The sequence below is a fragment of the Ambystoma mexicanum genome, chromosome 8 (assembly GCF_040938575.1).
Source record: "Ambystoma mexicanum isolate Mex_15411 chromosome 8, UKY_AmexF1_1, whole genome shotgun sequence".
Classification (NCBI taxonomy): Eukaryota; Metazoa; Chordata; class Amphibia; order Caudata; family Ambystomatidae; genus Ambystoma; species Ambystoma mexicanum.
The window spans coordinates 1,089,337,099-1,089,364,381 of NC_090929.1; the positions used below are offsets into that span (position 1 = coordinate 1,089,337,099).

The window sequence follows — 27,283 nt, forward strand, 5'->3', positions numbered from 1 at the left end:
GGACCTGTGGGTAGAAGGGCACTTAAGGACATGGTTACAGGCAAAAGATATGCATTTACTGTGTTTCCTACTCTAGGTCCGTGGGTCGGTTGTCGTAGGGATTCCTGATGTAGATGAGCAGTCGGTTCTCAAACAGGTCAGTATAGTAAGGGACACTAGGTCCCTCAAGTAGGCACTAGCGTTGGGTGTGTCCCGCTGGTAGTCATACTCGTCTCGATATTGCGGTGGCCATTGTAGTGCCAGATCTTCCATCCCTCTTATCACACCAGTTTGGCTTTGGTATTGAGGTGCGTTCCTACCTTGATACGTTCTCTGGGGTTTGTGCTCTGGACAAGTCCTGTAGTAGTCTCCTCTGGGTGGTTCTTGGCGTCTCCCCATCCCTGGTGTCGTGTTTGGTTTATAGTTGGAGTGTGTTTTTTGTTTTTTCCCTGCACATGGCTTGAAAATGGTTCTCTTGACCACACCTCATGCACATCTGCCCTATGGCTGGGTACTGTCCCCAGTGAGGGTACTTGAAACCGCACCTGTAACATTGTCTTTCTCCTTGTGGTCTTTGCTGCTGGTTTTGGGGCGCCAATCCTGGTGGCGTCCCTTGTCGTCTGTCACTTGTTGGTGGTAAGTGTTGCATTGCTGCGACGCTGTCGCTTTTCCTGGGGTTTCCCATGGCCACAGCTTGTATGTCTACCCACTCGTAGACTCTGGCTAGTTCGATGGTTTCCTGTAGCGAGAGCAGTTTTTTCAGGAGGTGCTTACTAAATAGTGAAGAGGTGCAGCCCTCTATTATTCTGAGGCAAATTGCCTCTTCGTCTGAGAAGTGTGCGAAGTTACAGTGGCTTATTTTCTTCTGGAGTAGTATGACTAACTCGCTGATGGTCTCGTGGGGTTGCTGTGTGCATTGGTTAAATGCATACCTTTCGTAATCCCGATTGGGCATTATTAGTTTTCTGTTGATGGCTGTGATCCATCAGCGTGTAGGTGGACTTTTCCTGGGGCGGGATTGTGTTCAGGATGCCTTTTTATCTCATTCCCTACCAAGTTTGTGAGTATGTCTGCTTTGTCGGGTGAGTCTTGATCTCCTATAGCTCTTATGAAGTCTTCAAATTCTTCCATCCATTCTTCCAATCTCTGTCCTTGGTCATGGTGTGGCTGCAGGGCAAATGGGCCAGGTTGTTGCAAGAATGTTGCCCTCGAATATGCTGCTAGTAGGGGTTTTGCCGGTGCTCCTGCACCCCCACCTGCGGCCTGTTGTGCGTTGTCCACCATGATTGCTCTTAGGGTTCTCCTGTGATGGTCAGACTGTCATTCAGTGTTGGGCTGAAGCAGACTGTGAATGGGTGCAGAATGACGGATGGCACTGCTGGGGCTATGTAGAGGAAACTGTGTATTGGTTAGGATGGGGGGAGCTAGCAAGTAATGGAATGAAGAGGTTCATGGACGCAGTGGAGGGCAATGCATGCACTGTGCCAAGGTGAATGAGCACAGAAAGAGGAAAGGCACTGGGTGCGCAGGTGAGTCAAAGGGAGGCATCAATGCCGGCGTTGTACATGGGCAGAGCATGTGTCGGCATAGTGACTGTCGCTGCAGGTTGTGGTTCTGAACTCCTTCACAGGATGGATAGGCAGGGAATAAAAACAGGTGCCTAGTTCTGTGCGTCCAGTGTGTGTGCTGCTAATTGAAACACACTGCCCCTCACAAGTAGCTCCTGTGGCAAATCACTACAGAGGTCTGTGAAATAACCAAGCTCAGGCTACTGCCCCTCTAGTGCCTGGGTCTGCAACCTGTGTCTCTCCAGATGTTCTAGACTATGACGCCACGATCTCTGACCATTGACTATTGTGGCTCGGGCTGACTGGATTTGTAGTCCAAAATATCTGGAGAGCCAAAGGTTGCAGACGCCTGCGTCTAGTGCTTTCCAATCTGTCAGAATCAGACACCCCTGAGCCAAGACCAGAAGAAAAAAAACATATCGTCAGTGGGTTCAAGCAGTCTATGGCATAACATTAGGAATAGGGGGGTGGTAATTGGAGGCACTGAGGGCCGCTGACCCTGAAACTTGCCATTTCTCTCCAGTGCCCAACCCGCTGTTTTCGAAAACGTGGTTTTGAGATTGATGGAAGTAAACTTTTCAATTTTGTTTTCAGATATTTGTGCGTTCTGCCGCAAAGGCATTTCTGCGCAAGCCGCTGCCATCGAGGCGATGAGGAAGCAATACCATGCCAGCTGCTTCACCTGCAGGAAATGTCAGAGCGCCCTCGCTGGGCAGAGGTATTACCAGATGGATGGTCAGCCAATGTGCGATGCCTGCTACAAGGTCAGCAGCACCTCCCTTCCCCTGCCAGCATTGACAGCGCATCTAAAGCCAGGGGGGGGGGGGGCGAGTCCGGCATGTTTCTGTTTTGATTTCTGGTGCCAAAGACGCTTGGGGAGGGGGGGGGGGGTAAGAAAAAATTGAAAAAATAAATGTTATTTCTAGGTCCGACAGTTAAGACATATTGGGCCTCATTACGACCCTGGCGGAAATCGAAAAACGATGGCGGAAATGCAATACCGCCATCGAATAGCGCTCGGTGCGACTATGACCCGTCACCGCAAAGTACGAAGCCATTAGCGACACCGTAGTGAACGCCAACGCTAACTGCACCAAGTACGCGCGCGCGCCATGCCAAACCGTAAATACCACCATGGCGCAAGGGTACGCGAATTCCGACCCTAGCGGACATGTACCTAACGCCATCAAGCACAGCGGAAAGTACCATTCCGCCATGGTGAGAAGTACGGCATCGCGAATCAACCGTAAACGGCCCCACTGAGTGCCTGTACACCGCTCCCTGCCCACAAAGTACAACTCCCCGTAGGTGCAATGAAGTCACAATGCAACCAGTGAAATGTACAAGTCACCCATGCATGCCAACGAACAAAAGAATCACAAGAGGGGCCAATGGGAGCTGCAGGGCACAGATGGCACGAATACAGAAGCCATTCCAATGGACATGACCACAGTCCCCCACCAAGAAACGCACGCAAACACAGGCACCTGTGACCAGCAATATTCCGAAAATCACATCATTCCACCAGTCCACCTGGCTGACCGGCATCTGTTACACAAAACCCAATCCCCCGCCCCTGAGCATGACAACATTCAAACAGTCATATTGGCAGCCCCCATCCCTGACCTCACTGGGCTTCGTAGGCAAACGCGCCCAGCACAGTACCACGCAACTAAACTCCGAAGCTGGAACCCAATGCAGATCTCCTCACAATACATCGCTCCCCAAATAGGAATATGCCACATCACTTGCAAAGAAGAACGCTACACGGCCCATATCAGAATAGAAATTTAATGCACAACAAAATCACCAAGCCCATACAGCCATTAGGCCATGAACTCCAAAACACATTTCACCATTGTGGGCTGCATCCGCAAGAAATGACCAGCTACTACTTGTGTGACGCCCTGTTCCATCATGGTACACAGAGCCACATTCACGTACGAAAAGGCAACATGGAAGCGCACAGAACCGCAGGGCCGTCCCAATGGGGAGGCACTAGTCCAGCTGAAAGGCCGAAATGTTGCTCCGAGCCACTAGTACTGCGTAAGGGCATGTGGCCCATTGGCGATCGTCCCATAAGATCGTAATGCTGCTCCACTGATTAACACGAAGCAGCAGGTGTCGGGAGTAAAAGCCATCTGCAGGAGTGGCATACAGATGGCAGTGGCAAAAGGGGAGGAGATTCCTGTCAACCAAAAGAAAAGAAAAAGAACAGAATGGCCATCAGAACTACATTCGAACAACTCACTTCAATGATCACACTAAATCCACAGCCATATGCATGCTAGCCCACTCCAAAGGATCATCACCACCCCAAAACCACTTGCGACTCATAACCATCTATATCGAGGTGTAAACACCATCACAAACGAGTGTACCTGTGCATGCGTCTGTGAAAACAGAATCCATCAGATGGGAATGTTAACGTGCATGGACACAAGTGTCTGAAGGCGCGTCGAGACAGGGAGGGCTCAACAAGGCCAGATAGACGATGGTCCCACTATGGCAGCCCTGCATCACATAGCGCAGGGGAGGCGGACAGATTCCAAGAAGCCCTGTACATGGCAAACTCTGTATCAAATCATCTGCCCATGCATCCATTCATCATTCCCTCATCCCGGTATAAAAACGCCTGAATATTTACTCACATAACATTAGAAATATCCATTGAGTCTGTGCATTATGCAGCCTGCAAAATCCACAGTGCCCCAGCCCGTAATTCCAGTGTTGTGAAGTAACCTGTATTTGGGAACGTCCGGCCTCATCGCCCACGTCACTATTGCGCATCCCAAACTATTCATATCAATCATTGCATCCTCGCCATGGCCCCTGTCTCAAGGACATTGAACAATAGAACGTTATATTTGCAGTCAGACCTGTGGGCTTCTCCTCGCCGCTAGCTGAAAACCGAAAGCGCCGCCCTTCGAATTCCTCATTTGCAACATCACGTCGAAAAGGCATCTGTGGCCGTTTGAAATCACAAATTAATCCATCTAGTGCGGCTGTGTGTGAAAATGGCAACTGCCTTCACCCACAAATGGGACGCCCCGCCCGTCGGTGCAACTCGGTACAGTGATGCATGAGGGCCCACCGTTACTCGAGTACTACGTTCCACTGACCCTTCACAAGTCTGTTCGCGACTGCAAAGATTGTATGTGAAACAATGGGACCATAGCCGAATGTACATATCAACAAATGTTACACGGCCATCGGGTACAAACACATGATTGCAATAGCAAGATGCCATTCCTCGAATTGCAGCGTTGTGTGCGGGACGTGCTCGGCCAAAGGGGAGAGCAGCTTGCACAGGTGGAATGAATCACCACAGGTGGAGGCCATACAGCCTGAAAACACATAAATTGCACACCCAGTCTCCTCCCACAACCACACCCACTCCAAAATGCTACCGGCAGGACTCGCGATGTTGGCCCTGGGGGACCTGATAGCACTGCAAGTACTCCAACTCCAAGAAGAAGACGAACACCAACTACAACCGGCCGCACGGAGGAGACGCAGGAGGAGGAGGAGGCCAAGGCAGGGCCAGCAAGGGCCGCCAGCACAGCCACTACCACCACGCAGGCAGCCCACAATCCCACGCCTCCGAGCACATCCGTTCAACCTCACTGATGAGCAGATCCACACCCTCTACCGTTTGGACCGGGACACCATAGCCGCCATTGTGGACATGACACAGGCTGACCTTGTCAGCATGATAGATAGCCCAACCGCCATCCCACCCCTACTGAAGGTGGTGTCTGTACTCCACTTCCTGGCCACAGGCACCTACCAGCACACAGTCGGACAGTTGCATGGCATTTCTCAGCCACTGTTCTCACGGACACTATTGCAAGTGCTCGATGCCCTCCTGCAGCACGCAGACGACTACATCTCTCTACCACGCTCGGAGCAGGAAATTACCAACACAAAAGTGGGATTCCATGCACTTGGCGGCATACCGGGTTGCATTGGTGCCATCGACTGCACCCATGTGGAATTGGTCGTCCCACATGCCATGGAGGCCCAGTACCGCAACCGAAAACAATTTCATTCCCTGAATGTACAAATGGTGTGTGACTCCAACAGGATCATTACACATTGTTGTGCCCGATTCCCTGGATCAACCCATGATTCTATGGTCTTGAGGAACTCTACAATACCACGCTACATGGAGCGACACGCAGGGAACAGATCCTGGCTACTCGGTGAGTCTCATTTCATGCATGATGATGTGGGGTATGTGATTCGGCAATGACCTGGCAGGAAGGGGGGGGGTGTGCGTACGTAGCAATGGCATTCCACATCATACGTTTATCGTCCACATACAGGTGATGCTGGATATCCACTGAAGAGATGGCTCCTCACACCAGTCCGGAACCCACGGGACCAGCATGAGGAGGACTACAACCATGCCCACTCACGTACCCGTGTAGTCATTGAACAGGCATTCGGCCTACTGAAGACTCGTTTCCGCTGCCTCAGCAGGTCTGGCGGGGCACTCCTGTACCGCCATGAGAAGGTTGCAAAGATGGTCATGGCATGTGTCATGCTCCACAACATGTGCGTACGTAGAAATGTGCCCATGCCCCCTGACGCAGAACTGCAAGCACCTGAAGATGGTCATGATGAGGGTGGGGATGTGGCAGCACCTCAAGGAGTCTGCGAGGCACCGGAGGGCCGTGACATTCGTCAGCATCTCATTGATGCATGCTTCTAGCACTCACGCCTGGTGGCTGATACATGGACACGGTACTCGTGGCACTGTGTGTGTCTGGTACATGCACAATATGGACTGTACGCCTATGATGGCCTAGTACACAAAGATCATTGTCCACACATCTCATTGGTTGATCGTGCATTGTTTATGGCATATGTGATATCATGTTGAACACCCTATCGACCCGCCACCCAAGTGAGCCCAAAACACCCCCTCCACCCTCCTACCTCCCCCCGAACACCAGTGTCCAAAGATGCTCATTGTCAGTGGGCAGTCGCTATTGCAAGCCCCCTCTGCGGGTATCAGGGACACCCCTGCCTGTGGAGCGCAGGTTCCTCCCAGATCTACGTTGGGGGCTGCCCTGGACGGAACTTGCAACGGATGATGTCTCTGCCTGCTCACGTCCATGCATGTCCCTAAGGGTTTCTGAGAGCTCAGTGAGCACACGGCGCACTGCGGCAAGTTCGGCACATACGTCTTTGGACGTCGCATGCAGTTCCCCCCTCAGGCTCTCGGTGCTTCTCTCCATTTGGACTCTCAGGCTCTCGGTGCTACTCTCCATTTGGACTCTCAGGCTCTCGGTGCTACTCTCCATTTGTGCCCTTAGTGTCTCTGTACTTCTCTCCATTTCTGCCCTAAGTGTCTCAGTTGATGTTTCTATGTCTGCCTTAGTGCCCCCACATTCATCGGCATGGTCCTTGAGGAGCGTGGCCAGTTGCTGCTGTTGCACGATTAACTGGTCGAGGGACTGTTGCCTCTGCTGGGCCATGGCCATTTGCGGTGGTGTCACAGAGGGGCTGGTGACCTCATGTTGCCTTGCCACAGGGCTTGTGGGGGATGGCCAGTCGTCGTCTTGTGGGTGCCCCTGCGTGGTATCCTCATGTTGTACGGGATGGGACAGACAGGGGGATTGGGACAGGTCATGGATGGATCTGACTTCGACATCCCCGTCTTCTGTGTCGGAGCATGCTGCCATCAATGGGGTGTCACCTATGGTGCTGCTGCCACCAGAGGCAGTGCCTTCTGTGGCATCCATTGGGGGGACCTGTGGTGGTGGTGTTGTGGGCATGCTGGCTGCTGGGGTGCCTGTTGATGTTCCCTCCTCTGTGCTGCCACCTGATTTGTGCTGCTGCCGTGTCTTGATGCGTGCAGCTGAGGTGGAGGGTCTTTGGCCGTTGGTCTTGGCCCTCTTTGCAGGTGTGCTGGTAGGGGTGTCCTGATGCTCGTCGTTTGGATCGGACCCTGTGGTGGAGTAAAGGAGGGCGAGGGTTATTAATGGGTCTGTGGGAATTGGAATGGCATTGTATCACATGCATTGGGGTGGTACCTGAGGGTGATTTGGGTCGGGGCCTTGGAGGTGCTTTCATTTGTGTGTGGAGTGAGGGTGCAGTTGTTTGGCAGCCTGCAGTTAGGGTGTGCCTGCTGCACGTGTAGTGGGTGTTTTAGGGGTTTTTAATTATTTATGTATTTATTGTGAGTTTTAAAGTGCGCTATCAGGCCAATGTGTGTGGACGTTCTCCTGGACATGTGTTTCTGTTGCACTATGTGGACACATGGTACTTCACATGATTGGACATTGTGGATGTAGCTTTGTTTCATTTGGGCCACCTACCAGATTCTTCGGATGTCTGCACTCCTTTCTCCATCCCTCCGACTCCCTCTATGCTCTCCATTCCAATGGTGGAGGCACAGATTTCTTCCCAGGGGGTCAACTTGATGGGTGATTCCGATCCTCCCCCGGTGGCTGTGGCAATGTTGCGGTTGGCAGAAAGTATGCTACGGACGCGTATCCGCAGGTCGTCCCATCGCTTTCTGCATTGCTGTGGGTTGCGGGGTGCGGTCCCCACCGCACTTACCCGCTGTGCCACCAGAGCCCATATGGCCTTCTTGTTCGCAAGTGCCGTCCTGGTCATTTGCGTGGAGAAGACGACGGCAACATTCTCCTGGAGGGTCTCTGTTAGCACGGTGAGTTCCTCACGGGAGAAGTGGACCTGCCGCTTGCGGTCGCACGCTTTCTTCGCTACTTTTCCCATTTTTCTTGGTTTCGCTAGGGTGGATGACGGGTTGGGGTGTGTTTCAGGGTAGTGTTTTTAGTGGTTGTGTGGATTTTGTGGTTTTATAGGTGTACGGCGGGATGTTTCCCGTTCCGGGCCCATGTTTTTACTTCCGTTTCCGTATATTTACGGTCACCGTACTTTCCGGTTGGCGCTCACTGCGGTGTCCGCTAAGATGGGTGGCGGTATTGCGCCGTACGGCGGCGGTGTGGGCCGTTTTGGGGTCATTTCCGCCATCGCGGACTTTGCACTTCCGCCATGCCGTGGTGCTCGTGCCCGATGGGTCGGAATGGGCCGCACTTTGCTCCATCGTGCAATGGCGGAAACGCTATTTATGCTGTGGCGGTCCAGTCAGTCACTTTCCGCCAGGGTCGTAATGAGGGCCATTGTCAGTATTCACGGTGCAAGGAAACTGTTTGCAAAACCTGGAAAGCAGACAGAGCTGTAATCCTGGAAGTTACCATTGGTATGGCACCTGCTGCAAGAGAAAGCGCAAAGGGTCACTAACTGGTCTAACCTGTACTTGTACCTATCTATATCAGTACACTGATCTGATACAATGACCCGTCATCGCCCGTCCCATGTTCCTGGAACACATTCAGGATGTTACTTGGTTTGGTCCGCTAATACCTTTGGTCCAGTTTACTTTGAGCTGTAACTCAAATATGCCCCTTTGCTACACCTACGCAGAAAAAAAGTACTTATTTTATTTTAGAAGCTGCTTTTCGCTTTAAATCTTGAGCTGTGAAATGCAAATCTTCCATAGCAGCAGAATTCCGCTGGGGCACACAGAGGACCATGTTAGGGAGAATTCACATTTCTGTGCTAATTCCCTTCAACCTTAGGGAGCCCCAGCTCTTTTGCTGGACTTTAGGACTTTTTAAATTTTTACCCTGGAGCGAGTGAGACCTTTTCTCGCTCTCTCGTGTATTTTAATCTGATTTGGATTATGTGTTTCCTTTGTTTTTGGAGTCTGCCAAACTCCATAGGCATCTACATTTTGTATGGTGTCATAGAGAAATCATTTAGATTTCTCATAAGGTTTAAATACCTTTTCTTGTGAGAACTACTGTTCCCAAGAATAGAAGTGAAATTGACTTTACTTACCTTTTCTCTTTGTAGGTCCAGCACACACCATTTTATGTGGAGTGCTGGGGGTTGCTTAGTAGTCACATTTCCTACCTACTCACGTACAAATATTTGTTACCCTCACTACTTTAAATGGCTGGTGGCAGTGGTTTAATTTTCCTACCATTGTGCTTTCCAACCGTAGGCTGAATCTTCTGCTGCAGTATAGCACCCCTGGGTGACCATTTTGTCAAAATGGCAGTGGTCGTCTTTTTTTTGCCATTTTCGGTTTGTGAGGTCTTTCTTGGGTTTTACTCTGCGCGCCAAACTGTGTGTCGTGTGATAGGCTGGAGGGTGTGAACCAGCTGTGCTTTAGTTTAGGATGATGGGCGTATGAGAACAGCTATACCGAATGGTGTCATTGTATCGCTGTGTTCTCGTTGAATGGTGGTGTAAAGAAGAGAGTAAGCGTGGAGATGTGACATGGTGGTTTACCTTAGGTGCTTGAGGTCGAGCACACTCCAATAGTTCTATGCATTCAAACCGTTCCCTGCACTCCGTCCATTCCATGCATTCCGGCCGTTTCAAGGACTCCAAACCGTTCCATGCACTCAAACCGTTCCATTCACTCCAGACTGTTCCAATCACTCCGTTTTATGCACTCCAATCATTCCATGCACTCTAATCATTTTTGTACAGTGTCCATTCCGCGCCCCCTATCTGTTCCATGCATTCCATCCGTTGCATGTACTCGCTCAGTTCTATGCACACTATCAGTTCAATCAGATCAATGCACTTCGTCAGATCTATGCATGTTAACCTTTCATCTTCTGGACTGCCCATTTCATTCGTTCTACCTACGTTATCCGTTCTCCATGTGCCATCCATCACATACTTGACCCGTTCCATACACCCTGTTTCACCCGTTCCATCCACATACTTCACCCGTTCCATCCACATACTTCACCCGTTCCATCCACATATTCCACCCGTTCCATCCACATATTTCACCCGTCGCGTTCCATCCACAATACTTCACTCGTTCCATCGCATCCAGCTTCTTCCCCTCTTTGCTCGGGGGCACCATTAGTGCACAGGACTGGTTCCCTGCATGTTTCCTGGCCACAGCAGAGACCACAGTCAGGTGAAGGCTGGGACCTAAGGCATTTGGAGGCAGAGTCCGGGTGTCTCTATTTTTATTTCTTGAGAATGTCCTGCTTTGGTGGGCCGGTGCCCGTAATCTTCAACAACACAAGGCCTCCTTCCCAGATATCATCCAACAAGGGTATGGACATGATGTTGCGAATCCAGGAGGAAGACCATCGGTAAAGGTACCCTTCTGTCATGATCCCAGTCAGAAAACATAGTCTTCACTCAGACATTCAGGCTAGGCAGAACACATTACATCAATCAACAGATCAAAGGTGGGTATTAGCCTGGGACATATGGCATTTACACTATTCGCAGCATGCAATTCCATAAACTTCCATGGGTTTCAATAGTAATTCCATACTCTTAAGATGGCCGCTTAGAGGATCCATTTACAAGCAGCAGCACGGGACTATTCATTTGTCATAAGGGGCTACTTAAGTCCCGCCTCCACTGGAACGCGTGCTTCCCATCTGCTCCACTGACAGCGGTGTAATGCTACCGGCGTTTCTCCTCACAGAATCTAAAGAAACCAAAAGATAAGAGAAATATTAGTTCTTGCGACAAATTACAGAGCATCACAGACCACAGTTAAGACTTACCTGACAGAAGTTTTCCTCCGACGCTGTCATTTTCGTTGAAGAATATTTGTTGGTTTGCAGCATCTCCTCAGTCAGAAGTTTTCACTCGTGCCACATCTTCTGAAGGTCTTCCGTCAGCGTTCCAACACCCTACAGAAAACGTCCTGCCCTTCCTGTCTAGAAGGGCAGGAAATGAGGAAGGTTCCTGAAACTCCTCTGTCCTTTGTCCTTAGGAATGTCTAAATAGACCCAGTCCTGATTTGCTGGCTGGCTGGCTGGCTGTCCTTGCAGCACAGCCACCCTGCTGTTGTTTGAGGGACAGCTAGGCTGTGCATGAATGGGAGAAACCTGCTTAAAATGCAAGGGTTTTGGGACTGAAGACCAAATCGACCACTGGGAAGCACAAGCCAATGAAGAAACCGTGAACCAAGCTTGCTGCATCATCCTGGACCGTTGAACTGTCAGGTGAAGCCCTGCTGCTGTGCTGAAACTCCATTGGGACCAACTAACCCTGAGACTAACTCCACTGGACAAACTTCCCTAACTGGCTGTACTTCTTTGCTGCTGCAGGAACCAAGTGCCAGGTGTCGAGAAATCAGTGGTCGAGTGCAACATCTGTGATCCGGCCAGAAGCTCCAGGAGTCTCCCCAGGACCCTCCAGAAGCAGGGCGACCCGAGCTCAAGTCTCCTCACCAGAGTGCAGGACTGAGTGAAGGAAGCCCAACCGGTATCCAAGATCCACAGTGGTGCTTTTTACTGAGTGCTGAAACAGCAAAGTGCTGCTGATGCAAAAAAAGAGCGCGTAGCTGCCGCCGACCATCAAATTGCTGCCGCAGAAGTCCCCAGACATCTTCCCTCTTGTCCCCATGACTGAGGCCCAGGAACACAGGATCTGCATCGCTGCAACAAGACAGGAGCCAGCTGGACCACTCTTCTAACCAAAGTTACTGTTCTGACTGGGTACTTGCATCATTGTCTGTAGCTTGCTCTTCTCAGTTGAGACTTGCAGTAGCTACTTTTCTAGAATTGATTTCAGCTCTTCTAACTTTCTAACAGCTTGTGACCCTACAGTGATTTTTCTTCAACAAACTCTCCAACGTTGTGCAAGACTTTGACTATCTAAGAAGTGCCTCAGCTCCATAGACTTTGCTCCAATTGACGTTGGCTGTCCTGGCTCTCTGCAGACCCTTCCATCACATTTGACTTTGATTCTTACTGTCGCTCATAGGTGATGTATTTGTTTTAAACTAATATTGCTGGGAAAGGTTTATATCTTGACTTCATTGCAAGATTTAAAGTGTGCACATACTCTGAGAACCTGTTTAACCTACCCTTTCCTTTCTGTCACCCTCAGAATCTACAAAGTGCACTAGTGATATGTAAATGCAATTACTGTCCAAGTTAGTGAAGCCCGCTCAGGGTGTAGGAAGTGTGTATGAAGCATCCCTGAAGAGTATCTACTAGCTTTGTGTTGATTCTGGAAATGTATTTTGAAGTGTATTTAATTGCTGCATATATTGCCCTTTTTAAAGAATGCTTGTTTAAAAACAATCATTTTAAATAATTATTTTAACTAAAAACCTTGAATGCAAGTGTTTTTTGGATACTTGTATTGATGAATTTCCTTGTTACATCTCACATTTACCCCTCTCGAGATAAACTTGGCTGCTCAGTCACACTACCAACTTGTGTAGTACAGGACTATACCAATAGGTGGGTTACCTAATACCAAGAGGGCGAGGGTTGTGTAGTCTCCCACAGGGTTACTACACCAATTCTTGCCTAACAGACCAGCACTTCTGCCAGATGTAAAGCAACATCTCAAATGAACTTTCCGTTTTCATAGGGCTAGAGCAGGGATTTGAACATTAAGTGCTTCCTTTGTTATTGAGCCTGCCTATGCCAGCTTCAAAATTCCCCTCCTCAGTTCGAGTGAAATGGAAACGGAGCTGCCATCTTACTATCCCTTTTCTGTGCACCCTTTCTTCCCAACATCCACCTACGGGTACCATATTCCTCAGCATGTCACCTCCGCTTTCCATCATGCGTCCCCTGCATGTGACCATGTGGATGATTCCACCTCCGCAAAAGCAGTCCTTGCTAAATACTGCTCCACGCTGTCGGACTGCTACACTTTGACAGCTACAGTCGCCCAACAGAACTTGATCGCAGCCTGCATCCAGCTAACTAACAACTAACTCCTTGCTACTATTATTATTAGGGTATCTAATGAGCACAGTCCTTGGTTTCGGGAAGAAATGGAGCGCTTTACAATGCTAGGGGGAAGGACACCGGGAGGGAAGCATAGAAAAAGGAGCAGGGAGTTAACAGGGGAGGGTGGGCGATTGACAGCAAGAGAATATATGAGCAACCAGGGGAGGAGATGGTGGGGAGTATATGACCAAGCCTCAAGTAGGGTGGGGAGTGTGTACATAGGTGTTAGGACGGAGCCATTGCTTGAAGAGTAGAAGCAGTGGGGCAAGTCTGATGTTGACAGGGAGGAGTTTCTAGAGTCTTGGAGCGTAGACTGAGCAGGCCTGTTTTCTGGTTCTTTCTTTCCTTCCTGCACCGCCTGAGTTCAAGTCTGCCCATTTCCTTACTTATCTTTGGATGTTCAGGAAGACCTTCATTTGGCCCTTGCATAAGACATAGCCACTACCTTTTCCTACCCTACCCAGAGAAAGAGTCTGCCTAGTTACTCTTTGGGTTCTGATCACCACCCCCCTAATAGCTGGACCTTCCACTCGCTAGGACCATTCCTGTTTATTTGGGACCACAAATGTCGTCATGTCATGGTTTTCCATAGTGCCTCATTGGAAGAATATGGCTTTTGTGATGTGCTGTGCACGCACAGTTTTATAGAATTGTCCTTGATGGTATCAGCATTGGGATCCTAAACTTAGTCTGCTGAAGCAGTGAAGGAGAAGGCTGGACCAATGTGTCACACTTTAGATACCAACCTACAAGAATCTGGATGACCCTCCGATCAGAAGAACATCTGGTAGAGATCTAATCACAGCGTAACACATATGCATACAATGTATGGCATTGACTATGACCCATGATAAACCAAAACTAAAGGAAGGTAAAGCTAAATACCAAAAACGTTCTGTATTTCAAAGGAGAGGCAGGGACAGAGGCATATGTTATGGACCTCACTGCCCTTGCCTCTTCAAGTAATCTGTTCCTATCCCATGCATGTGGGAAACGCTGTGCAGGTTGTGGGATTACCATGTATGATGGTAAGCACTGATGTCACTGCAGGATCTTTACTCCAGCCCTGAGGTGGCAGTGTGTGCCGCAATCGCAGAAGCAATGTTTTCTAAGCATGTGAGCATAACGCAGTGAAAAGAAGCAAATGAGCCAACAGATTCCAGGGATAGGGTGCGACTCAGAGCTGCACCTCCTGCTTGGAGGTAAAGCGTTTAGTGCGAAGATGACTTTAATTGGGCGTGATTAGGAATTTGTAGAGTGCTTCACCCCCAGAGGCAATCCCTGAAATAACACTTTGGAACAATGTTTGTTGTGGCAACACAAGTTGAGTGATGAACACTTTTCGGGGAGTACACTATCTTTCTAAATTTACACAATGCTTGTGAGCACGTTCAGGGCAATACACATCATGGAGTGAGAATGCAAGAGCTCCTTCTGCTTTATGGGAAATGTTACACTTCCACCAGAAGCCTGCTGATAATATATTAGATGGTCATCCGCAAACAAAAATGTATTCAATGATCGGTCAGAGTACAGAGAAATCCATCTAACCTAAAGTGTTAAAAACACAGAATGGTTTGAGGAAATGGGTATATTCATGTGGCCCCAAACGCCATACTTTATTGATCTTCTATTTGCATTGCACTCATACACACAAGTTTCAGAGTGCTAACTTGTATCCATCCCATGTTTACGGGTGAGCAACTTGGCAAGTTGAAGGTAAAGAACTTTACTCAAAATCTCAACCTCGATGAAGCAGCCAAGGCTGGGCTTGCAACAACCACTCCCATACTGCAAACCGTGAGTCAAAGCCCTAGAGCTACCATCACTCCTCTGAAAGGGACACTCCAGGAGAGAGGGCTAATGTATTTTGTTTGGTACGCCAAACAAGATTACTGAGGAGTGCCCATCCATTCAGGAAGAGGCAGAACTGCTGAAGAACCAGATTGATCGAATGATGGAAAACCTTAGCATGCTCTTAAGACAGTCGGAACTGGCTCTCAGTCCAACCTACAAACTACTCACCAACCACATGATCACAGCATCTGGAATCCTGTTGCAGCAAGGCCAGCAGTGGAGAAGAATCCTATTCAATCAAGCACCTCTTCAACACACAAGTGGTCGTCTACAGAGACGAAGCGTCTTGAAGCTGCATAGATCACCCGGGGCCGTCTAAGAGCAATCCCCACAAAAGGTCCACACCATTCAAAACATGCCCAAAGCATTCCAGGGAGACCATTGTATTTCAAAGCTACAATATTACACAAACGTAAGTGGAAAGGGCTAGCTCTCTTCAACCTCTCCCCCACAGCCCCCCAACATGCACACAAGCGTATGTCAAGATGCCTTACAATGTGTAAAAGACTCAATGGAACTCTGCAATCCAAAACTCAACTTACACATTGACGTTTCTTGAAGTACCACACCTTTCCATAGCCTTTGTAGGCGACAGGCCATAGAACACCCTGCTCAGCTTCAGCCCCTTCTTGAAGTGACCGTCTTAAATTGCAACTCTTATTGTGTCCTCTAAGATTTTTGTTTTCCTCCATTGTTCACCAGCCTCGGTTTGACAGCCTATGCCCATGCAGGTCTCACTGGCGATGTATCTCAAGGCTGTGAGTACCTATGGGCTCCCGCCCCCTGGTCAGGGACTTTTTTAGATGAACAGGTTGCCCTGATTAACTCCTTGTGTGCCTCACTGGTGGTTGACCGCATGTTTGTGTATTATTAATAATAATAATAATAAATGTATTGTGAATTAGTTCAAATTTGAACTTTAAACAAACAATACAAATACATAACTTAATACAAACACACAATCAGAGCATTAAATATAAAATTATATAAAATTGTATAAAATAAAATTATGGAAAAGATATATACAAATACCGAGGTAATCCAGTACGAGGGTAATGTGATGCATATTCCATACATGTCGTATACATGGCGTATACAGCCCAACCACAAAATGTCTGACACCGCTGAGCACTTAGCACAAGCGCTGGGCAACCAAGTGACAATCATGATGGCCAAGCCTCGAGCTCCAGGCAAGAAGCTGGTGCCTAGAGGGGCCACTCAAGGTTCCGCTAAAGCCAGCTGGTTGGGTAATATGCTTTTAACTTTAACCCAAACCCTGTATAATGCCAGCTGTGTCCTAATTGAGTCCGAGTTTAAACAGTAGTCCCAGAAGGACTCTCCCTTGATGGTCTCATAATTGTTAACCAGTTTACCCAGCAGACACATGTACAATGGACCCAAACGGGGGCACATAGTCAAAACATGCCTGGTGGTTTCTGGATGTTCTCCCTTCTCACACATACGACAACACCTGTCCTTTACTAAAATACCCAACCGTGGCCCAGTAACCGCTAGAACCTGAAGCTGATTTGTCCGCAGCCTTAGCATAAATTGACGTACCTCCGGATCTGGGCATAATAACAAGTCAGGTTGAGGCTTTCTGTATCTGTGGATTATGTGCATTACAGCTTCATACCCCTTCAAGGTCGACAAATGGATATAATTCTGTGTCCAATCCCATCTGTTAATTTTTTGTATAAAGGATTTTTTTTTTGGTGAATGAATGGCATTAGCCGCTTCTTGTCATGAGACCAATCAATATCGGCAAAGAGAGACTCGTTTAGCTGCTTATAGCTATTGCCTTGGGGTGACTTTTCATTAACATAATTAGTACCAACCAAACTGAGCACTTTACATGTTGGAGAGGAAGTAGCTTTCAGATAGAACACACCTCGGGCTCGTAAAGCCATGCTTTTCAGTGAGGTTAAACCCAGTTCTAACCTGAGATAATGAGCAGAACAAGCCGGGCCCAAGCCCAGTACTGCTCGCCAGTACTGCCCCCCCAATATATTAAGCCAGTTCATATCTTGAATGGCTAGTGCCTCCAGGCCATACAGGATTGTGGGGACAAAGAATTGTTGATATAATCTGATAATCCCCGCAATAATAAACCCTGCTGTTCCTTTGGTGAATTGACATGCCTGCAATGTGAGAAGCTTTGCTTGCCTCTTTTTTGCGAGATGATCAGTTGATAATTGGGTTGAGTATCAAATTCTAACCCCAAGTATGGGTATGACTGATCAATACTTATCCTCCCCATGCTAGTCTCGACCCCTGAACGGCTAGGGCCACTTTTGGCTATTACTAATATCTTAGGTTTCCTTAGATTAATAGTAAGCCCCATGTTTGTGTATTTAAAAGGTTGCACACCGGGGCAGGCTTATTCCGTCGAGGTCCCCTTTAAAGTGGGTTGCTAGTCCATTGACCTTCCACAACAAGGCTAGATATTCTTGGTAAGCATGGAAACAAGTGTGAGTTGTATGTGTGCCTGGACATCCCGAAACTCCAGATTGGGGGTGCAGGGTAGTCCTGTTTAAATCTGGTTTGATATATGAATGAGTGTCTGGGATTCACTGCTGAGCCCATATTCAAAGTCAATGCCACAGAGCAGCCATGGAAGTCGTTAATTCAGGCCCAGCCATGATTGGATGGCCACCAAATGTTTGAATAGTGTGCTGTGCTGGATTGGAAACTGGGTACAATTCCAGCTACCATGATCTATAGAAGAATAGGGTTATCTTCACCCTACTTTTATCAAAAGGTGGGACTTGTAAAGCAGCCGGCACCAGATTTACCCAAGGAAAACAAAGTCTTTGCTTCTATGATCCGACAGCTAAGTACTGCTGAAGACTCTGCCCTCCAGACCTTACTCCAGAACCATAGGGGCTTGGATACTGTATGCAACCTTGCCTTGACTTAGAAGGCAAAGCCATCATAAGGCACAGTTAGAGCCACTGAACTGGCTACCTCTTGTATGGGACTGCTTCAACATCTTATCGGATCTGTGATCATTGCGCCGCTCATAATGTCGACCTATAAAATGACGACTTCACATTGATTACTTTTGCCCGCACCCCAAACCTACCTCCCCTTCCCCTCCCTACTTACCTTTTCGGTGGCAGACTTCTACATGTCGCCGACACCTCTGTCCCTGCAGGGTCAGTTCCATTCCACTAATGTGGCTCGGAATGTATTTTTACATTTCTTTACCTTTATCGTCCCACCATCTATGTAATGGATAGCGGGGGATGCCCCCAAAACCCCACTGACTCCCGTTACACCGAACAAGGGGAGCAGAGGACACCTCTGCAATCCCTGCTCCCCTTATTAAGTGTAACAGGATTCTTCTTTTTCTTGTGCTTTCCAATAAAGAGAAACGCTTTGCTGTACTTAAATTTCCGACTGCATCTTCATTCGGAATTTTGGTACTGTGCAAAAGCGCAGTATTGTCGGCATTATATAGTTCATTTTTGTACAATACCATCTAATGTGCATTGAAACTGCTGGCATCTGCTTGCACTGCTGGCATCATTGAGGCTGCAATCTCGGCTACCAAAGTAGCTGGTCCAGCATCCAGCGTTGTTCCTTTCTTCAGTCCAGAAAACCTGTCCTGGGTCCTTGCATCCTCCTTGGCTGGGAATTGCCCCCTGCACACCTTGCTCCTTCTTCACTGAACCTCTACTTTCACAGCCCGATTCCACCAAAATCTGAGGATTTGCCTTTCCGACTGGCTTCGTTGCATTGAGGAGGATTGCACCATAGAAAAGTTCTATTTCCATAACCTTTTTTTCTGTGTGAGCATTCCCGTTTTGTGTGTTTTTTCAATGGCTACCCTGTACTTTGTTTTTTTTTTTTTTTCCCACCCCGTTTCCCTCTTCAGAGCATTTCCCTTCACTGCTCCGCAGCCTATATACTGATCAGCCCTTCGACCAAGATGTGAATTGAACTTCCTGGACCCTACGGGTAGAGTCTAGGAAAATCCTTCTAAACCGCCCAGAATAGACCTTCCAAAGAGATCTGCCAACAATTCAGTATGCTACCCTTTAGGAAAAGACTCAACACGGCTGTCGACCCTGACATCTAACTAAAATCTGTGAACCCGCTTTATTCATGCATACCTAATCTGAATGTCATAGCTAGTGCAGTCGAGTGAGTTAAGTCTAGGTTTAATGAGGATTACCAAACAAGCCCATATCCATGCCGGCTTTCGCCTAAAAGACAGCTCGGTATTTTAAATTGCCTATGGTAATGAGACCAGAAAGAAACCAGTTACTTACCTGTCACAATAGTTGTGCATCTTGATGTGTTTTAGATTCCCGAGGTTTGCATTAACCCATCATCTAGTAGTAGGATCCTGAATGATAAATGGCAAAAGATTCTAGGGTCAACCATTGGCATGTCTGTAAAGAAACTCCATTAATTGGTCAACCCCAAACCAACCATTTCCATGCTTCAGTAGTTTCAAATGATTTTTTTTTCAGACTCTTTACAACTGGTTTAATAAATGTGTTGTGTATCCCTTTAACCTCCTGGTGAAGACGAATGTGTAACGGAACTCAATAGCCGATCAAGATGTAATACTGCAGATGTTATTTATTTTGCAGCGCAACTCTTACAGATTCAAATGCTGTTCAGAAATTATATAGACCTTTTCTCTAAGCAGAGTGGAGGAATGTGGAATTTACATATGCCTAGTAGTTTGCCCACCCTGCGTACCTTATCTTGCCCCTGAATAAAAAGACAAGTTTTTAGGAAATAATTATGTTAATGATATTTATACCTCGCACCGTCACCACTGCTGTGGTCCCCAGGCGCTCTGGCGGATCGGAAAAGGAGGGTGTCAAGAGTGGAGAGGGGGATTGGTGGGGGGTAAGTAGGGTGTAGTGTAGTAGGGTGTCGTTGGAGTAGCAAAGTGAGAGCTGTGATGTCCTGTTGGCTGCTTCAGTTCAGCTTGCACCATTTGCTGAGCTTAAGTGAACTTTTCTATTGGTGCTAGGAATCCCATGTGCTATTGTGGCAGGTTATGTGTTAGTTTGTTGTTGCAATGTGGTGAAGTGCGTGCAGATTGCTGTGCAGAGAGGTGGTTGTGTGAGTTTCTGTATTTTGAGTGTGCAGAAAGTTGAAATGTTTAAGGTATGGTTATAATGGTTTTCAATTATTTCTCGATTTCTTACCACTTTGTCTTCGCGTTTCTGCGCCCAACCTCCACGGCCATCCTGTGCGTTTGGTACTCCGACTTGACCGTCTAGTTGGCGGGCATGATGTGTAGTCTGAGCTCTTTGTGTGACTCTAGTGGCTTGTGTATCTAGCTAATTTCCACTACTTTCCCTGCCCTGCGGCAGGTGTAGTTGTGGTCAGAGGACTTGCCCCTTATTGTCTATCTTGTTGGTTGTCCCCACCCAGCCAAGTACCCTTTAGGAGTGGTGGCTTGTGGGACTGGGTCGGCGGTGCGCACCCACCCCCGCTTTTATAATGGAGGGGAAGCTTGGGGATTATGGTTTCCTACCGGGGTATTCAGTTTCGTATTAGTCCTTTCATCCTAGTTGATTCTTCCTGAATCTAAAGCAAAGAGGCAGGTTTTGAGTAGTTTCCTGAACTCCAAATGACCTCTTGTGTTGCGTATGTTTTTTGGTAGGTTATTCCAGATTGAGGTTGCCAGATGAGCGAACGATGAACCTCTGAGTTGTCTTTTCTTGTAAGCTTTTGGAACTAGGTGAATGTCGTTGCCTGATCTGGGTGATCTTGTCGGTGGTAGATGGTTATTTTTTCTTTTGGAACTCTGCTCTCTGGCCGTGTACTGCTATGAATATATTGTAGTGATAACTGAGTCTGTAGTTATGGTGAAAAAGGACTTACTTTAGGAACAGTTCTTTTACAGATGCTTATATCATAGACACCGTTCGAATTGGCACGAAGTGTTCCTAAATAGGTTTACATTCAACACTATAATTCCAGTTGAAAATATATGGGTTTGTGGACTTCCAAGGTCGTTTTTGGAGACCATAGTTTGCTTGGCTGGCAAATTTGAGCAAGGATTAGCTAGATTGACTAATTAAAAGAACGCCTTTCTGAATGGTCTGGGCCCTTAGGTTGTGGAACCTTTTCAAAACTGCCACCATTGAGGGCCAAGGATTCTGGCATTGTCCTTCAGACCCTGCTCTGCAAACACTTTGAAAAGGTGCATATTGGAGCCCTCTGAGGTTCACAGAAAAAGGATGTTTTTTCTCACTCTGATCAATGCCCATATTGTAAAAATTAACTTTGAAAAAAGATAAATACACTTGTTGAACCTGAATCGTTCAGACAATGGGTGAACCCACTCGTAATACATGAGAATATTTTGCTTGTCGCTCACCAGTATCTTGTACTCCGTACTGCAGCACACGCTTGATAAATGCGCCAAATGCCATGCAGTGATCCTGGACCACATTGTGCGAGCCATGGGCAGCGGCTACCACCCAGAATGCTTCACCTGCGTGGTGTGTCAAAGGAGGATCGCTGACGAGAGCTTTGCAGTTGATGACTTCAATGAGATTCACTGCGCTGAGGACTACTACAGGTGCGTTAAATGAAGCCTTCTCACTGACAGAAGCTCGGCTAAGGGGTCTGGGCAATGACTGCTCAATCCAGTGGGGGCTAAGGCTGTGCAGATGGTCTAAACCAGTTCAGCTAAGCAGTCTGGGAAAGTAGTCGAACTGCAGTGTAGCAAAGCTTGCCTAGAGTGTCCTGGGAAGCATGGCTGGAGTGTTGAGAAGAGGTCTTCTCACTACAGTTGGATATGCCCAGCTTGAGTCCGAGGGAAAGCGCGCTGCGTGCTCATCATTAAGGAAAGGAACACAGTCCCATATCAAGGTAAACTGCTTTCTGATACAAGAAGCTTTGGTAGGAATACCTTGGGAAGCCTGCTCACTAGAGCTCTGAAAGCCAGAACAGAGTGTCCCAGTGAGAAAGCTTGGGTAAAATTTCAGGGAAATCCTGCTCCATTCAGTGGGGACAAACCTGGCTAGAGAAACCTGTTTACTCCACTCTGAGAAGATTGTCTAGGCTGCCAGGGAGCAAGCATACTACAGAGTATAGAAGATTGGCTAGAGTGTCTGGGGGAAGCAAGCATACTACAGAGTTATGTAGATTGGCTCGGTGTCTGGGGGAAGTCTGCAGACTGTAGTGGGGAAGCTTTGTTGGTTTCAGGGTAAGCCTGTTTTCTACATTGGTTGAAGCTTGGCTATGTGGTGTGAAAGGAATGCGCTCTGCAAGAGTGCACGGATATGCATGCTCACTGTAGTGCTGGTTTTCTGCTCTGTGTGGTGACCATGCTTTATAATGCTACATGTGCTTGACCCATCTTGCCCCCCACAGGAAATATGCGCCAGTGTGCAGTGTTTGCCTTACCCCCATCATTCCCAAAGATGGCAAAGACTCCTACAAAATTGAATGCCTGGGGAAGAACTTCCACGAGGATTGCTACCGCTGTGAGGTAGGCTGGATTAAACCATTATTTAATCATTCTTGTTTTGTGTGCGAGTACGACCATTTCCAACTTTTTCCTTTACACCATTGAGAATGCTACACGCCCTTGATGAAATCATGGGATCTGGTGATTTACACAAAAATCACTTAATGTGTCCAACGCTGTCCCATCAGTCTTTTAGAAAGCAGTACCCGGTAGCGGGCTCTGCTAGTGTCCCTACAAGCGTGTCTCCCTTTGTTGCATAGTTTGAGGTCAATGCCTGGAAGGAGTCTATGAAGCGGGCACGCGCCCCAATTCACAAAGAATCCTACAAAGGGAAAACAAAGTGCAGAGGATGCAGAGCTTTTACTTGAGGGATTCTGAGAAGTGTACTGGTTCACTGTAGTCACAAAGGTGACTTGATCTTTTTCCGGGTCTGTGGGCCAGAGCAAATTATGCTCGGACTACTCCTTATTGAATACATCCGTGTTGGTCTTGCATAACAGATGGCAATCTGTTATTGGCTTCCACCACCAATGTGGGTGCTGGAAGCTCATTTCACTATGATGGGCCCTTTATAGGCCATTCACTATGTAATACATTTCTTTAAAAAAAGAGAAAATTACCCTGCTCGAGGGATAGAAATGCAACTGGGACAACCGAGGTTCATTTTGCTGTTGTCGCCCATAAAAAGAAGTGCACATTAGGGTCAGAAGACTCTACCATACGTTGTGTATCCTACTGTGCCTGTTCCAAGCGGGTGCAAGCCGGGATGGTTTACTTTTCTATGTGTTGCAAGGCACATCCTCTCTGTGAATAGGGAGGAGTTCTTCAGTTGCTAGAAGGGGGAGAATGGGATCTGAAATGTGCAATCTATGAGCTGCATAGTCGGAGGCCCTTAGTGAATTGGTGCTTCAAAGGATATCCCATCACAGCCATGGTTTTTGCGGCAGAAAAAGTGAATCTGCTCAGTTTCTTGAAAGGACATGTGCTGACCGAGAATTCTTCGTGTGGATGAGCCTTGAAGCAAGATCTGCAAGTGAGCGATATGACTATTGGGTAACAAGATGTGACGTCAATGCCGTTAATCTTGCATTTCCCACAGCCGCTCTGCCAGATGTGGGGGATTATGGTCGGATTCAAGGCTCCTAGGCCAGAGCCTCTGCTTTGTGTAATGTTCTTAGGTCTTTGTTGCGCCGCAAGGCTCTGATGGCAAGACTTTCCCCATCATGCAATGTCACGTGTTAGCTTTGCTCTTAGCCAGGATTTTTCCTCTAGGTACAACCTTCCCATGGCTGCATTATGCAGCAAGCCTTCCTCATCGGAGCCTTCCCTCTCTTTGCATTGTTCTTGGGCCCTTGTTATGCAGCAAGTTTTCAATGGTTAGGCTTTGCCCCTGTGTACAATGCTCTCAAGGTATTTACTTTTCAGTGAAGCGTGTCTCCAGGAGATGGGCCTTTCTTCTGTGTACATGGTTCTTATGTCTTGTCCTTGTAGCCCGGCCACCTTCCCTCTTTGTTACAGAGGTTTTGGAGGGCTTTTAGTTATTGGTAGCTTGTGCATATGCGTACAACCATCCATTATAAGGACCGGCTTTCTCAGACCTCCATCCATTTTTTTGCTGGGGGATCAGATTGTTGTGCACATAGTGCCAGCTTTCGATCGTGCTCTGTGTTTGCATGTACTGTTTCTTGGTGGCATAAAGTGGTAGCGCTTCATTTTTGCTCCCAACTCCCTTTCTGACAGTAGGCTAATGCTTTCTAAAACCACTCTCCGGTTCTCTTTGGAGCTCATGAGGCCTTACCACTCCATGCACTTAACGTGTTATTGGTTGTCGGCCACAACACTCAAGAATTGGATACATTGGTACACTGTTTTCATTGTGATCTGTGCACAGAGGGATTTGTATAGAATGCCTCCCGGGGATTCATTGCTTCAAGACCGACTAACCTGTTAGTGTAAGGGCTCTGAGTCCTAGGAAGATCACTATGGAAAACACTGACTGGCGGTGGCATCCAATGTGACTTAAAATCCTAAAATCGGTCTTGCTCTCGAGGTGGCATAGAATGTCCGCATTTCCAATCACTAATGAGACTGATGTATCTCGGTCTTCAGCAGGGGAGTTGCTAGGTCTGGAAAAGATTGGCGCTACGCTAATGTCGGAACTGTTGGGACTCTGGGCTAGCTAGTCTTTTGGTTGTAGCCCCAGAGCTTCTATCCAGGGCTACAACCAAAAGACCAGGGGCTATAGCCTCCTCAGTCCCTCCGCCCCACAATGCCTCTAGTCTTCAGTGCAGTAACGCACATGGACTGAAATGCTCAGTCAGTTTCCCACTTTCGGTTCTAACTGTTTTCAGTAGCATGGACCAGCGTAACAACTGAGGCAAGAGAAAAAACCATGCTTTCCACAGAATTGAGCATGCAACTTGCCAAGCATCTAAAGGGGCATAGGAACCAAAGGAAAGCCAGGTTTCCTTCTGTCCTGTCCACAGCAGCAGGCTTCACGTTCATGGATTTTCCACCATGGTTCACAACCGATGCATCCATGGTCATACAGGCCTTCCAGTGAAGCGGGCTAGGAACAACTTGGTCCCACCCACACACGACATGTGAACCAGGGAGATCAGTCCTTGCCACGATCACCAATTGAGATTTCTTCCGACCCTGGAGAGAGACACGAGTATTCTTAAATTCCCACTACTTCCCAATTTTATCAGAGAGGGGCGCTTGAGGGGGAAAATGTATGAGGTTTGCAGGTCTCTGAGCTACAGGAAGATCTGGGCAGGGACATCGAAGGTTAAACACTTATTTGTGACCATATTTTCTGTATCCTCAAACGGCCTCGAATGGAGAAAAAAAAAAAAAAACGAGCACGTACCTCCTGAGGCACAGGGTGTACAAGCATCCCGTCGTGTAAGATTACACGAGCCCAACCGGCTCAATCCAGGATAGAGATGCCAACTAACCAATACCACTAACAACTTCCTTCTCTGCATACACCTCTCAAACTCCAAACCAAACACAACCACAAACCTCCAGCACAGCAAACCGCACAAACTTCACTACACTGCAACAACAAAACAAAAACACACATAGACTCGCACATCAGCACACGACGACTACCGGCCGCATACACCCCAGGCCCAGCCGACGGAACCACCGGGCTGAGGCTGCCAACAGCACATCACTGCAATCTTGCACTTTTCCAGCCTCCACCCACTAACCCCCCCCCTCCCTCCCTCTTTCAGAGCCGCCAGAGCGCCAGGGGACCACTCCGGTGGTGATAGTGCGCGGTACTAATGACCTTTAACATTAACATTAACATCCAGTTTTTGCTTCTTCAAAATCAAGCCTCTTAAACCCTCAGAGACTCTATCTTTTTGATTCTCTCCTGTGGAATTCCGACTGGTGCTCTGTTTGCCTCCGATACCTCATCCTATTTGGCCTGGTATGCTCATATAGGGCTCATTGAACTATGGGGCATGCCTTAGTGATGGGGCACACAATGCAGTTTCCTCACCCGGGCCTTTACATACCCTCAGACTATTGCTCAACCCAAATATTCTGCTTGCCCTTAAAACAAAAAAAATCAGCAATGTTCCATCACCAACATTTTAAAGACTGTCCTAATGTCTCTAGAACTGTCCCTTTTTTATGAAGCATCTGAATGCTCCCGTACATTGTCTCCACCTGCCCGAAGAGCCTCAACAGCTTTTTCTTTTTGGCCCATCTAGTTTGGGATTTAAATGTTGCGTTGTCTGTTCTGGCACAAACGATGCTACAGTACAAGGCATCCAGTGATGTGAACCTGGGGCCATAGAGAGCTGCTTTGCTCACTGTGGCTACTTCGACGGGGAGGAATTGTGCGATAGAATGACGGTTTTACAAGGAACCAAAGCAGTTTGGCCTTTAGACTGTTATTCTTAATAGACCTGTGATTGGACCTCAACCTGAATCAGAAAATGTGTCCCATCTGTTTCTTCAGAATCTTTGGACACCCAACAACTGCACCGAAATTCGGATACGCAGAGAGCTCTGTGGTTTCATTTCAATTGCCTAAAAGCCATTAGCATGTTAGTTACAATATAGACCTCCCCGCAGCCGTTCAGGATGTTCGGAATGCAATCTATAATCTTTGGTAAAGTCCTAATTCCAAACATTCGGCCTCAGTCAGCAGCCTAAAATTGTGCACTTTGCTTTTTAATTGCACACTTCCATGAGCTAGTGGCTTCATAGATCCAGCAAGGGGACATGTTCACTTGAGGAAAGGACCAGTCCCCAGCGTGTAGCCTTCGGCTTTGTCTTGAGCAGTAACTTCGGGTTGGGTCATTGTGCCACGATCATGGCCCCTCTTTCAGTCTTAATTCGATATTCATTCATATTTTGAGCACTAATGTACACTGAATAATTCTCCAGGTAAACACTAAATCGGACGTCTCCTCTCCATAAGGCATTGATGTACCTGCAGTTACTGCAAACGTGACCTAATTGGCCTCCCAGCTGCACTTTCCCTTTGGATTTCATCCGCAAAACAGTCACTTTGAAAACGGACATCTTCTTTTGTGTTTCAGTCTATTGATTGTGAAATAACCCCATACAAATAATAGTTTGGTCTTTCATAAATAAAGCTTTGAACATGTGGCCACATT

General features: G+C 47.8%; 1 protein-coding gene across 2 annotated transcripts in view; it reads left to right on the plus strand.

Moving 5' to 3' along the window:
- Nucleotides 1-27,283, plus strand: part of FBLIM1 (filamin binding LIM protein 1) — a 161,076-nt gene that overhangs the window by 116,089 nt on the left and 17,704 nt on the right. For both annotated transcript variants that reach the window (XM_069611087.1, XM_069611088.1), the window contains exons 5-7: nt 2,142-2,311; nt 21,568-21,746; nt 22,544-22,661. In XM_069611087.1, the coding sequence (XP_069467188.1) occupies nt 2,142-2,311; nt 21,568-21,746; nt 22,544-22,661 (467 nt within the window). The remainder of the gene's footprint in view (nt 1-2,141; nt 2,312-21,567; nt 21,747-22,543; nt 22,662-27,283) is intronic.